This window comes from Leguminivora glycinivorella, chromosome Z (genome assembly GCF_023078275.1).
Source record: "Leguminivora glycinivorella isolate SPB_JAAS2020 chromosome Z, LegGlyc_1.1, whole genome shotgun sequence".
Classification (NCBI taxonomy): domain Eukaryota; kingdom Metazoa; phylum Arthropoda; class Insecta; order Lepidoptera; family Tortricidae; genus Leguminivora; species Leguminivora glycinivorella.
This window is the reverse complement of record NC_062998.1, coordinates 20706725-20719838: the sequence shown is the minus strand read 5'-3', so window position 1 is coordinate 20719838 and position 13114 is coordinate 20706725. Positions and strand designations below refer to the sequence as shown.

Below are 13114 nucleotides of genomic sequence, written 5' to 3'. Positions count from 1 at the left end.
CGTACACGAGCTTAGACTGTGTGCTAGGAACGCGCCTCTTTCATATATTTGATCGCCAGTGTCCGAGGTGTGCCCATAGTGAACATAAGTCTCGACCTAAAACAAAACAGTAGATCTAACCTGTCATATTTGTCTAAATATTGCTGGAAATGTAAAACAGTACAAAAAATACAAAGTAGATTGCTACAATGAGTTGTGTGCTTGTGTCGCAGGTGGTGCGGGACGCGCCTTGGGAGTACGACGAGGCGTTCATGGAGAAGCACAAGATCGACTTCGTGGCGCACGACGACATCCCCTACACCACCGAGGACTGCGACGACACCTACGCCTGGATTAAGGCCAAGGACATGTTCGTCGCCACCGAGCGCACTGAAGGTCAGTCACACTCTGTCTTCCATACGTACCATAAATTAGGGTTGGTAGCAGTAGCAGGGATGTAACGGAGCTCTGCTTCTGCTTCCGTTTCTGCGGAACCTCCGTTTTGTTTTACACATCCGCTTCGGTTCCGGTTCTTTTTATTTTTTTATTTAGAACACATGCATACTGTTATTTTTCAAACGGAAGTTATAGCGGATGTCGAAACCTAGCGCGACGGTGGGACATGAGCGGCGTAGATACATCAAAGATCAAACCAACAGATTTATCTATCTACTGTCATTGAAATGAAATGAATTTAATTTACGAGTACTATAAGTTATTTATTTTATCTAAACAGAAAATTAAGATGAAGAACGTGTGTATTGGCGAGATCAAATGTGATTTTTCCTTATTAACCGTCAACAGGCCCCTTCTATCTCTAGGCATACCTACATAACAAGCATTTAGATTTTGGTCGCCTCTTGACTGTTGCAGGCGTGTCGACGTCGGACATCGTGGCGCGGATCGTGCGCGACTACGACATCTACGTGCGGCGCAACCTGGCGCGCGGCTACTCCGCCAAGGAGCTCAACGTCTCCTTCCTCAACGAGAAGAAGTTCCGCCTGCAGAACAAGATGGACGAGCTCAAGGACAAGGGCAAGAAGGTAACGCGGTTAAGCCCCATTTAGATGGTACGAGTTTCTCGCCCGTTTTGGTCGAGAAACTCGTATGACATTATCGTATGCGATTATCGCCTGCCGATTATCGTACGAAAACGTTTACATTCGTGCGAGAAATAAAAACTCGCATACGAGTATCGTATGCGATACTCGCCAGGCGATTATCGCCAGGCGAAATAGTTTAGACGGAGAGTTGAATTTTCGGGAGATAATTCCATAACATTTCTCGACTCGTCTAAACCGGTTCTCGTATGACATTTCTTCTCGAACGTGCGATTATCGCACGAATCGGGGCGAACCGATTTTCATGCGAGTTTTGCCTGTCAACTTGCGTGCTTAGTTGCTAATTAATTAATTATAAACACATATATTATATGCTTTTTTATAACATTGGATATAATTTACTTTGGATTTATTTGAATTTAAGTTGAATGGTACCCAATAATATTAAAAACACTATAAATTATTTATGACGGTCTAAATAATAATTATATAATAGGGAAAATAATAAATTCGACCGTAGCGTTACCTAGCTAATAAAATCTTAGTTGCGATACTTGCGATTAGTTTTAGGATATAATTAATTGAGCATAGAATATAGATAAGATTTATTTTAAATGATAGCAGTATACTCCATATGGGGTAAAATGCCAGTTTTTGGTTTTAGCAGTTACTGAGAGTTAGCTATATAAAAATACCATGATTTACATGATTTCTGTTTCTAGGTAAAGAAAATTCATTTCGACTGAGTAGCGCATAAACTCGTATACGATTCTCGCATACGTGTTTTGTTTACACGGAGACATACAAACATCAAAGGCGAGGCGATTATCGCCTCCTCCCGTGCGATATCGTACGCATAGTTTACATGATACGATATTTTTTCTCGTACTTCGATAATCGTACGTTCGAGGCGAGAAACTCGTACCATCTAAATGGGGCTTTACTCTCCGCTTTCCTGGCGACTTGTGATTGCTTTAGAAAATGAGAAAGCCTGCGATATTTTCCCGTGTCTGAGCGCCACTTACTTAAAATCGTGTATACTAAAACAATTTTACTATTGTATTCAAAAAATATTCCTTGTTTAGGTGATGACAAACATCGGTGAAAAGCGCGTCGACATCCTGACAAAGTGGGAGGAGAAATCTCGTGAGCTGATCGACACATTCCTACTGTTGTTCGGGCCGGACGGGCGGCTGTCGAGCATCTGGAACGAGTCGAAGGGGCGCCTCATGCAGGCGCTGAGCCAGCCGCCGTCGCCGCGCGCGTCGCCGCCGCCCAGCGAGAACGGCGACGACTCGCAGGACCGCGCGCTCGCGCTCGCGCTCGCCGGCGAACACGCGCCCGCGCCCGCGCTCGCCAGGGCTCTGGCGCACGCGCGCATGCACAGGTGAACATTATACGAATAATACTTCCCACATGATTAGTCTCTCCCCTTACTTGCTGCATAGAGACGAATACACTATGCTCCCTTGTCCGAGCGCTGTTCTTGGAAATTTATTACGAAAGATCTGCGATTGATATTGATACATTTAATGACTGTATTTCAGAAGCTCAGCGTCGCCCCCGCCACCCAAGTCGCGCCGCTACGAGACGCTGTGGGAGCCACAAGCAGGTAACTGGGTAATATACTCTGCTTAGCTAGTCTAGTGTATAAGCGTATCATGATGACGTGACAGTCCCGGATTGTTCTTCCAGACTTAAGAAATGATAATAATATACGAGGGCTGATTGGAAAGTTCGCGGCCTGACCATTAAAAAAAAAACTTAGTTTCTTTTTCCTGCCGTCATTTTGAACTGTCATTATTTAGTTGTCATCCCGCGAAATTTTAATTAAATGCAATATTTTAAAATAAGTTTTTCCTCTCATTTAAAAATACGTGTAAGCAGTTTTTTCACAATGGTCAATTTGGAGCAACGTGATGTAATTAAATATATTCATAGAAAAGGATTGACTGCGAAACAAATTTATGAAGATATGCAGTGTACATTAGGGCAATCCGGTCCATCATATACGATGGTAAAAAAGTGGGCAGCTGAATTCAAGCGGGGACGAGTCAGTATCGCAGATGACCCTCGCTCCGGGAGGCCAACACTGCGACCAATCCAAATAATGTGGCAACTGTATGCAAAATGATAATCCAAGACCGACGGTTAAAAGTGAGAGAAATAGCCGACATCGTAGGCATCTCCTATGAAAAAACTCAAAATATTATAGTTAACGAATTAGGGTTTTCCAAGGTGTCGGCGAGATGGGTTCCAAAGCTCCTTTCAGTGGAACAAAAATCACTCGTCTAACAATTTCACGCGACTGTCTAGACCTGTATGAAGCTGACCCTCAAGACTATTTGGACAGATATGTTACTATGGATGAGACATGGGTCTACCACTATACGCCCGAGACTAAACAGCAATCAAAACAGTGGGTTCGTGCTGGATCTCCGCCACCCAAAAAGGCAAAGGCCATTTTGTCGGCAAATAAAGTTATGGCATCAGTGTTCTGGGACGCAAAGGGTGTAATAATGGTTGACTATCTCCAAAAAGGTACGACTATAAACTCGGACTATTATTGCGAACTTTTACGTCGATTACGTCGACTTTTACGTCGACTTTGAAAGTAAAAAGACCTGGAGTGTTGACAAAGAATAGTTATTTGTTATACAAGGGGGCAAAGTTGTATTTTAACGCCGAGTGTGGAATTGAAAAACGAGCAAGTGAAAGGATTCTATAGTTGAACCACGAGCGAAGCGAGTGGTTCGAGAATAGAATCCTGAACTTGCGAGTTTTTTAACACACGAGAAGTAAAATACATTTGCACCCGAGTGTAACACAAAACTTTTCCCCTCACTATAGCGAGGAAACTACAACGCAAAAAATGCGTTTATCACTGCTTCCAGTAGTTCCACAGGTGGTAAATCATCATTATTACTAGATTGACCTACTTTTATCAATTTTAAAGCAGTTAATTTGACTTTATTCAAGGTCAAATAACTTTACCCACTAGTGGATAAAATGCGTTTTTACCCGCTGGTATTAAAGGACAAAACACGTGTTTCCGAGCTAGTGAGGGGAAAAGTTCTTTTCCACCAGGACAATGCACGCGTGCATACGTCACTAAAGTCAATGGCAGAAATTCATAATTGCGGGTTTGAATTATTGCCGCATCTGCCTTATTCACCCGATTTGGCACCATCGGACTTCCATTTATTTCCAAACTTAAAAAAAACACATGGGTGGTAAGAAATTTTTGACCAACGACGAGGTCCAAGCTTAAGTGGATACCTATTTTGAAGGCCTGGAGGTTTTTTTTTTTAAAGTGGTATAATGGCTTTGGAATCCAGATGGAATAAGTGCAAAGACCTTAACGGGGACTACGTAGAGAAATAAAAATATTATAAAAAAACTTTGGTTTTGATTTCATACTTAAGCCGCGAACTTTTCAATCGGCCCTCGTATGTTCTTTAAACACTAATAGTTATTTATGTCACTGCTACATAATGAGCTCAGGGTCTTAGGGATGGGGTGCGAGGAGGTTACCCAAGCTGCCGAAGACCGGAATAAATAGAGAAATATGATTCGAGCACTACACCCCAGAGAGTAACAAGATTTAAAGAAGAAGCTACATTATGACATTAATGACAGTGCATTAAAACTCTGCAGAAAAACAAACAAATTGAGATTCTGAACTTTACACGAGTTTTGATGCCTAATTATGTACTGTGGAACTAGGTCTATCACGGAATACTTCTCCATTAAAACTTGTACACAGGCTTACCGCTATGCATTCTGTTTTAATTTGGGAGAGATATGTGTGAAGGTTGTTTATTAAAGTGTCTTGTTGGTTGTCAGATGCGTCGAGCTCTGAAGGGCTGGGGGCGGAAGCGGCCGCACTGCGCCAGCTGACGGACGACGGCTCGGACAGCGACGACGACTACCACGACACCAGCGCCTACCTCTAGGCTCACACACACACACACACACACGCCGGCACCGATGTACATTGAACCACAATTGAAACAAGGAACAGCGGCATTACGTTAGAGGTGGTACACGTGTGATAAGTGCACTCGTCTGACACAAGAGTGCCGCCGCTCTGAGGTTCAGAACCGATAGCACAATATGTAAAGCCTGGCAAAACGGACATAAAAAGTGACGACATCGTAGTGCCGTCCCGTTTTCTTACATACTTTGATTTGAACGAGACGAGACGACACTATGATACCATTTTTTGATGTCTACTCTTTTTGACCAAGCTGTATATGAAATAGTAACGCCCATATATCTGTAAAATCCTACTCGGGTAAGCCTGGGCTACTGCGGTTACTGAACTATCAGGGTTCTTGATTAGCAGGTTTTACAGTGTGCATAGATCTGTTATGGTATTTTTAGGTTTTAATATTTCGGGCACAATGTATATATGTGTTTAGGCCGTGACTACAATGTAATGATTAGTCCTATAACCTTATTTTAAGCCATCACGAATTATTCTAACATAGACAGGGGCCAATCTGTACTGTACCTAATTTAATGAGCTAATCATGGGTAGTTTACCTTAGTTCCTATATTCAAAAGACTATGCCAAATCTCATGCTTTTTATGTAATGATATGCGTCTAAATACTATTCCAAAAATGGGGCCCAGTGTTAGGGAAGTAGTCAGCTATACAAAATATAGGTTCTCACTTGTCGTCATATTATGTAGAACGTTAAGTAGTAATGTACATCGCTGCCGCTCGAGTGAGTTACAAGATAATGTACAATGCAGAAGATATTTTCGAGCTGTTATTTAAATTATTTTATAGAGTATGTTACGTCTGGAAATTTTGTATGATGTTTGACTTGTTTGAGTACAATTGAGTGAATGTATTTAATAATTTTAGTCTTAATAACCTATTATTTATGTTTCTATAATAAAAATCTCTTTATAATCTCGTTAGATATGTACAGGGCACCTGTAGTTTTTTTAAGCACCATGAAACATTAATTGTAAGGTGTACTCGGGTAATTCCGAACGTCGAAAACCGTCGGCAAATTCCGAAAAGGGAGGGTTCCTTTCTTACTATGGAATCACGGGTGATTATCATTTGAATTTCGGAATTTTCCGACGGTTTTCGACGTTCGGAATTACCCGAGTACACCTTATCGGTTTTGTCAGTTAATTAAAAGGTGCTTATTATTAAGAAATGTTTTTTATTACTTCCCTTTATAATCTTTATATGTATAGGTAGGATTTTTTTACACGACTGTTCCTTGGCTTGGACACTTGATTTGAACTGATGATGTTGGTCAAATCAAGTTACTCCCACTTCCCACTTGCTACCATCAAGTATTATTATAAGTTCCACTTTTACCACTATTACGTCGCTATTACGAAGTTTTGTTTTTCTCTGGGTGTCAGCTCCGATGCACGACTGGAATTTACTCTTGCCAATGATAATAAATGTTACTAAACATACGATTTTAATATCAGCTACCTACTGGGCTACTGCTTATGGACTTACAAACTGAGTTTTTTTTAACCATTGAAAGTTTGTACGAATACCCCTCCCTCCCCTCGACCCTCGGTGGGCGAGTCCGAGGCGCACTTGGCCGATTTTTTATTATGTAAACAGATATTAGTTAAATTTAAGTTGGCTGAACTTAAATTCGCTGATAAATACTTAAATTCAGTGAGGTGCTTCCTTACGTGAAAAGTGTCCGGGTTTTCCCCGGACACTTCTTGACTCCCCGCCCGGACGGCCTCCAAACTAGGACAAATCCGGGGAAACCCGGACGGATGGCAGCCCTAGATAAAGGTATAGTGATCCTAACGAACATGCCCACTTTTGGGCTGGGGAGAGGACAAACCCTTGTCAACTTAGTTACCGGAGGCCATAGATTTATAATTATTAAACTAGATTGTTTAGTTAGGTCAAAAAGTGTGTCCACATGAGAGGTCATTGTTTGGGCTGGTGTCCCTCTCGCACTTACTGACAATGTCATCATTATTCAGTGACGTCATCACTGTCATACATTGGGGATACCAGTCAATTTTCAAAGTTACTACCAAATCTACTAATACCAAATACTATGTAAACTCTACGAGTTAATACGTGCAGCTCGGTGCCAAAGTTGGCAACAGGCACACTAGCGCTCCTAGCGGCATGAGTTGATCAAAATAGTTTAGTTTCATACAGCATAAAATTAAAAAAAATTACAAATTCTTATTTTTTTGTTTTATTCCGTCTAAAAATGTTAAAGTAGATCAAGTAATAGCATTTTCTATTTTAATTTACTCAAATAAAAGTCTGAACAACTACTTTGATCAACTCGAACCGCTAGATGGCGCTAGTAAAATTGTTGCCGCTCAATTGTATGGGAAACGTCAGAAGCTGCACGTATTATAGTATATAGTATTTGCTAATACCCATTTGAACATATTTTTTAATTATACAAATCTTTGATTTATTGGCATCAAAATAATTACATTATAATTATTTTCCAATTTTTTGAAATATAATATAACACTAAAATAATATAAGAAGTTATAAAATCAGGTAATATCAGGGGCGGCTCACTCCGCGATTCTATCGCCACGCTACAAGTACATGCTGGCGGCCGCGAGTTCGCGGCCTAATCAGGGGTGGCGCGCGTTCTCACGGAACGCACGTTTGCACTTTCTATTGTAACATTACGTCGCGAATTTTTTTTAGGGTTCATTATGCGATGTCCACGTGTGGAATGGCTAATAATGCTTAGTTAAATAGACATCATGAATAAAATTGGACAATCTTACACAGATCTTATTGATTAAGTCCCACGGAAGAGTCCAATAAGGCTTGTGATGCTGAAGGCTTAAACAAAATATATAAATACTGTATATATACCTAGAAAGTACCCAAGACTTGAATATATAGTATAACATTTTATCTGAGAATTAATTCGTTTTAATCCATATAGGCAACCCTATTGCCCGACGCTGCGCACGTGCGGCTCGTTTTTTTGTTAGAATTTTGTAGGCATTTAAAAGGCGGCATTTCGTGAACATCAAAGCAGTGGGCCTTCTGTACTTGTACTATTATATATTCTGTGGTAATATACAGATAAAAATACTACTACTATGGGAACCTCATTAACACTGGCAACACGTGCGAGAGGGACACCAGCCCAAACAATGCCCTCTCATGTGGACCGTTTTCGCTAGTCTGATACGATCGACTTTCTGTTTCAGTAATAAGGTTCAATTTCGTATGGCAAAAAATGTGATTGAGCTGTCCCCTGTAAAGGTCTTTGCCGGAGGCAGTCGATGTAAAGAAAACGAAATGATCACGTAATTTGGGACTTGGGTACGTCCCCTCTATATATATCCTGTGATGTGAGTGAAAGCGTGAAAGAGTTATTTGTTTCTCGCTCTAACTTGAGTGAAAATAATGATAATAATCTATGATCCCAGTGTTGCCACTTTAATAAATTCTAAAATAAAATCTCTTGCATGTCTCGCGCGACGTCACAAGGTACGATTGTTTTATTATCTATATTGGTTGACGTTTCAACTTTCAACACGAAGTGACGTTTGTGGTAGATACGTAAAAGTATTGAGAGTTTTTTACAAAATTTATTTTGTAATTTAGACTACTATTTATAAAATACCCCGTTTAACCGATTTACAAGACCGAAGTGATCCCATAAGTGGTTCGTAAACAACGTCTCGAACGGAGTACTCAAAATAATATTTTGATTTACTCTTCCCAGATTCTGACCAGGTGCGTGACATTTCCAAGGTGATTTTTTTAAAGTCCAGCATCTTGGTACTCTATTTGTAATACCATGTCATAAGTATGTCTGTATAATGCTGTTTTCCTTGGTATTTTATTATTTTACTAAGTACAGTATCTCTAATTACAAATCCTTCCCTACTAACTCTTTCACAGTCAACGTTTTCCTAGCTATTAATTAAAGCAAATTGGCGAAACTCGAGAGAGCACATGTGATTGTGTGACCTGAAAAACCCAGATAAGTTCTGTTTGAAGGCGTTTTCCCGCCTCGTAGATGAATAAAGGCTGGATGATAAAGGCATGCACTCAATGTGTTAAAGAATTGGCTTGTGTGGCCGCCCTCTGACTGGCGGGTGGGCACAAATGGGTAAGAGTCATTCGCCGGTGATACAAGCAAATTTGTCACTGCAATAATTTAGTATTTTAACTAGATGGTGATATGATATGGCTATCTTTCTCTGACTGTGACTGTGTCTGTGTCAGTGGCATGTGCCCATACTCTTCTTTCCTGGTCAGTTGTCAGTGCAAGTACCTACATAGATCAAGTGTACTAATACTAAATATCTCTATGGCCTTCTTGATCACATGATCACATGAATTAATTACATCACATGAATTAAACTTATTTTGATAAAACAATGAAAAATAATGTTTTATTATATTTATGTGTGGACCTACAGTAATAGAAAAATAAATAAAGAGACAAAAGGCAGTAGTGTGAAATGTTGCAGCAAGTAATGGCAACATGGAACAGATTTGATGATGGAGAAACATTGGAACTCTGTGATAGGATTAACACAAACTTATTGTGGAGTTGATAGAATTGTGCTCAATAAAAAGGTTTGTAGCCTATGGAAAGAAACATAGACAGGGATATATTTGATGATGATCACAATTTTCTTAGTTCTCCAATAGTAGCACGGAGTGCAAATGTTGTCTTTTTTTAAAGGTTTATTAATACATATTATTCATAAAAATACTCTAAAGTTATCAAGCTGATAAATTTTGTTTGTTCCTTTTCTATAACCCCAATATGTTGGAAAGGGACAAACAAACTTTATCGGCTTGATAACTTTAGAGTATGTTTATTAATAAGGGGGTTAGAATTTAAAGTTGTTAAAACTTGTTTTATTTGTATGTGCTCCAGAATGGCAAATTTTGGTTTGAGTTTGCATTCAATTGTGATATTTAAATTTTATGGTTGAGTTATTAAAGTCAAGATATGAATTCATAAGATCTACTTTTTGGTGATATGATCAATCTGCTACTACCTAACTTACTTTAAGTTAAAGTGTACTTATTTGGTATGAGGTGTACTTATATGATAATGAGCTATTATAAATATACTCTTAAAACTGGATTTTCATTTAATTTTTAGTCATGAATATAATGACTGGTCATAACTATTATTTATAACAATCTGTTACCTTTCAATTCAGGTAACAACTGATGTCTTCCAGTACTCCATTGTATAATGTAGAGTAAGAAGCTACAAGCAAAAGAAAATACAAAGTGTAACATGGCAGAAACAACAAACATGCACAGTGCGGACGCAGGCTCGGGGAGGCAAAGTAACCTGCACTCTCAGAATGGCAGCGGCACCAGCTTCTGCAGCTCCAGCAACACTCTCGAGCTTCCACAGGTCAGTGCAAGATAAATATCTAACTAAAACTTAACTTAAGTCTTTTATTAAATGGGTGAATCAACTTTTTCTTGCCTGTTATTGCCATGGTTACGGTCCCCTGAGTCACGCCGGTTTTATGCAAAATAATGCTACTGAAATTATGCAAAAATGCATGTAGTCCATGTTTGTAGGTGGCAAATTAAGGAAAGGGCTTGTTAACACCAGAAAAATGCTTGTGTATAGTTTAAGTAGCATAATTTTGCATAAAACCAGCGTGACTCAGGGGACCGTAACCATGGCAATAACAGGCAAGAAAAAGTTGATTCACCCAAATTGAATTTCACAACAGATAAAAAAAGAAAGTCATGTTAGTCAACACAATGGCAACACTATAATCCTTTAGCTTAAAGATCCTTTAATCAGTTCATATAAAAGAAGCACATACTGGGTCTCTATGGGCTATGTAAATGTAACAGAGTAATGTAAGTTAGAGTAAAATGCCAGTAACCTGCCACCTTATAATTACTCAGGCCATCTTCTACTAAAAATGAACTCTGTTAACAGAACTGTGGAATTGCCCTACTGCTATATGCAATGCTGTGTATATGTGTAGGAAATAATTCATGGAAAACTATGAAGGAGATTTTTCGTTGATACCTTTTAAGTTTACTAATGCATACAGGAAAAAATATCCAAACCAGTGTGTAAACCAGAAATTATATCATGAGGGTCAAGCAATTAAACAAAACCATTATCATCATCATTATCGTCTTATCAGCCATTTTTCACCCATTGTTGAGCATAGGCCTCTCTGTGAGGATGCCACTTCATTTATGGCTTATGGCGCTACTGAGACAATCTCACTCAGAAAGAAGCAAAATCCCTTCATGGGTTTCTCAATACAGGTTAAATGGTTACCATACGGTTTTATTTTCTCTTACCGCGTTTTTGTAAATCAGACACCTCATTGGGACTGATTAATATGTCGATTAAGTTCCTGTGTTGATACCTATCCAATGGGTGTAAAGCACTCGCTATAAGAGTAGGTATGAGTAATTATGGCACTTTGCACAGCACTTATCGACAGGCCCGAATGTATGATATTTCCTCATAACATCATTTTACTGTAATTTTGTCTCAGCTAGTACTACTTTTAATTGTAAAAGAAGTATTTAGTTTAAGTTTAGTTTTAAATTTAATTTAATTCTATGTATATGTAAGAACAGAAACACAAATTTATTGGTTTATACCCCCTCTTTCTGGAAGAGCGGGGTTTTCTGTCACAAGCAAATTTTGCTTAAAAGAAAATCCCGACCTCGTTGTGTAACCCCCTTATATTAACCTAATAAACTTTTTAATTTTTTCATTTTTTTTTATGATGCAGCGTTTACAATCACACGTTGAAAGGGACGAATCTATGTAGATTGGGAGTTGTCTCTTCATAGTGAAATCACTTGATCATGTACTATTTATTATGTACATAAATCATAATAAACTAAAATAAACTATGATAAAGTTGGTGGTTTAGTTGTTCGTAAGCGACATACCACACCACCCGGTCCAGTGGGTAAACTAGATTAATTTAGTCTAACTTCGGGGCCTGTCTTCGGAGCGACTCGTGGCGCATCGCGAGTCTGGTGAGCGTCCACGTCGACGTCGCGCCACCGGCGCCGCCCCGCGCGCCGCGCCGCAGACCCCGGGTCTGTCGCTGCCCGCTGCCGTTTGCTCGCGCTACTATCAATAAGCAAGTGTTCATCATTCCTCGCTTATACAGCGCACTCACTCCACGCCTCCTCTATAGGTACACTGGCCAAGTAGATCGAATAATTCGCGATATTCTTAAATTCCATCCGTTTATCTTTCTCAGTGATTGGCGGGAAACGTAGTTTTATGAATGTGCCTATAGTTATAATTTGCAAGAATCGGGCGCGAATAGTCTACAAAGCTATGAAATAGTTGTGAGTAGTCTGACACGGATTAAAGTGTTGTCAGTGAGTTTTAAGAAGTTAAATTGGACGAAGCAGAAGAGTGTCTAGTTAGACCGGAGCACAGATCAATACAACAAGATGGCCCTTACAGGGCGACTCGCGGTCACCAAGCATACGACAAATCAGGTTTATAAAAGTTTGAACGCGTGCGACACCGATCAGTAGCGCCCAAGTATACGACCCGCTAACAGTGTCCGTGTCCGCTCGGGAAAAATCTTAAATAATCAATTTTGGTTGCAAACAATGGTCTCTTACAGCATAAAGTGGTGTGGCAAGTCTTCTAACACTTCTACATGTAAAAAAGATGGAATAACATTCCACAGTTAAGTCAAATTAATTATTTTGTTGAATATTGTTTATTGTCCGCGGAGTTCATTTATACTGGTCAATATGGTTGTGCTGAGCGGCGCCGAGGCGCGTCCATCCCTCTTTACCGAGTTAACAATGTGATATGCTATCCCTTTCACGTAAACGACTAGGCATGGGGCCATGTTAGTTTATGTCTGTTGCGGGAACTTCGTACTGCCGTTCGTACCATGTGCTACCATTTTATGAAATATAAAAGAAAGCAGATTTGTAATAGTGAATAATTATCTAGAATCTGTAGAGTCTGTAGTGGTATTTAGTTCATTGATTAGTTTAGAATATTTAGTTGGTTATTTAACTTAGTAAATGTAAGTAAAAATGCACAGTTTAGTTAAAAGTTACTAGA

General features: G+C 39.5%; 2 protein-coding genes across 9 annotated transcripts in view; both read left to right on the top strand.

The window, feature by feature from the left end:
* Positions 1-6189, top strand: part of LOC125240547 (choline-phosphate cytidylyltransferase A-like) — a 38436-nt gene extending 32247 nt beyond the window's left edge. Inside the window, exons 5-9 of one of the 4 annotated variants that reach the window (XM_048148455.1) lie at positions 213-375; positions 853-1022; positions 2126-2427; positions 2588-2660; positions 4887-6189. In XM_048148455.1, coding sequence (XP_048004412.1) covers positions 213-375; positions 853-1022; positions 2126-2427; positions 2588-2660; positions 4887-4940 — 762 coding nt within the window. In that variant the 3' untranslated portion in view covers positions 4941-6189. The remainder of the gene's footprint in view (positions 1-212; positions 376-852; positions 1023-2125; positions 2428-2587; positions 2661-4886) is intronic. The other 3 variants (XM_048148454.1, XM_048148457.1, XM_048148456.1) reach the window with 3 other exon arrangements.
* Positions 1-13114, top strand: part of LOC125240548 (choline-phosphate cytidylyltransferase B-like) — a 44431-nt gene that overhangs the window by 12566 nt on the left and 18751 nt on the right. For 2 of the 5 annotated variants that reach the window (XM_048148458.1, XM_048148463.1), the window contains exons 1-2: positions 8584-8778; positions 10230-10432. The exons of 1 other annotated variant lie outside the window; for it this stretch is intronic. In XM_048148458.1, the coding sequence (XP_048004415.1) occupies positions 10310-10432 (123 nt within the window). In that variant the 5' untranslated portion in view covers positions 8584-8778; positions 10230-10309. Of the gene's footprint in view, positions 1-8583; positions 8797-10229; positions 10433-12196; positions 12454-13114 lie in introns of those variants that run through there. 2 more of the 5 variants (XM_048148459.1, XM_048148460.1) reach the window with 2 other exon arrangements.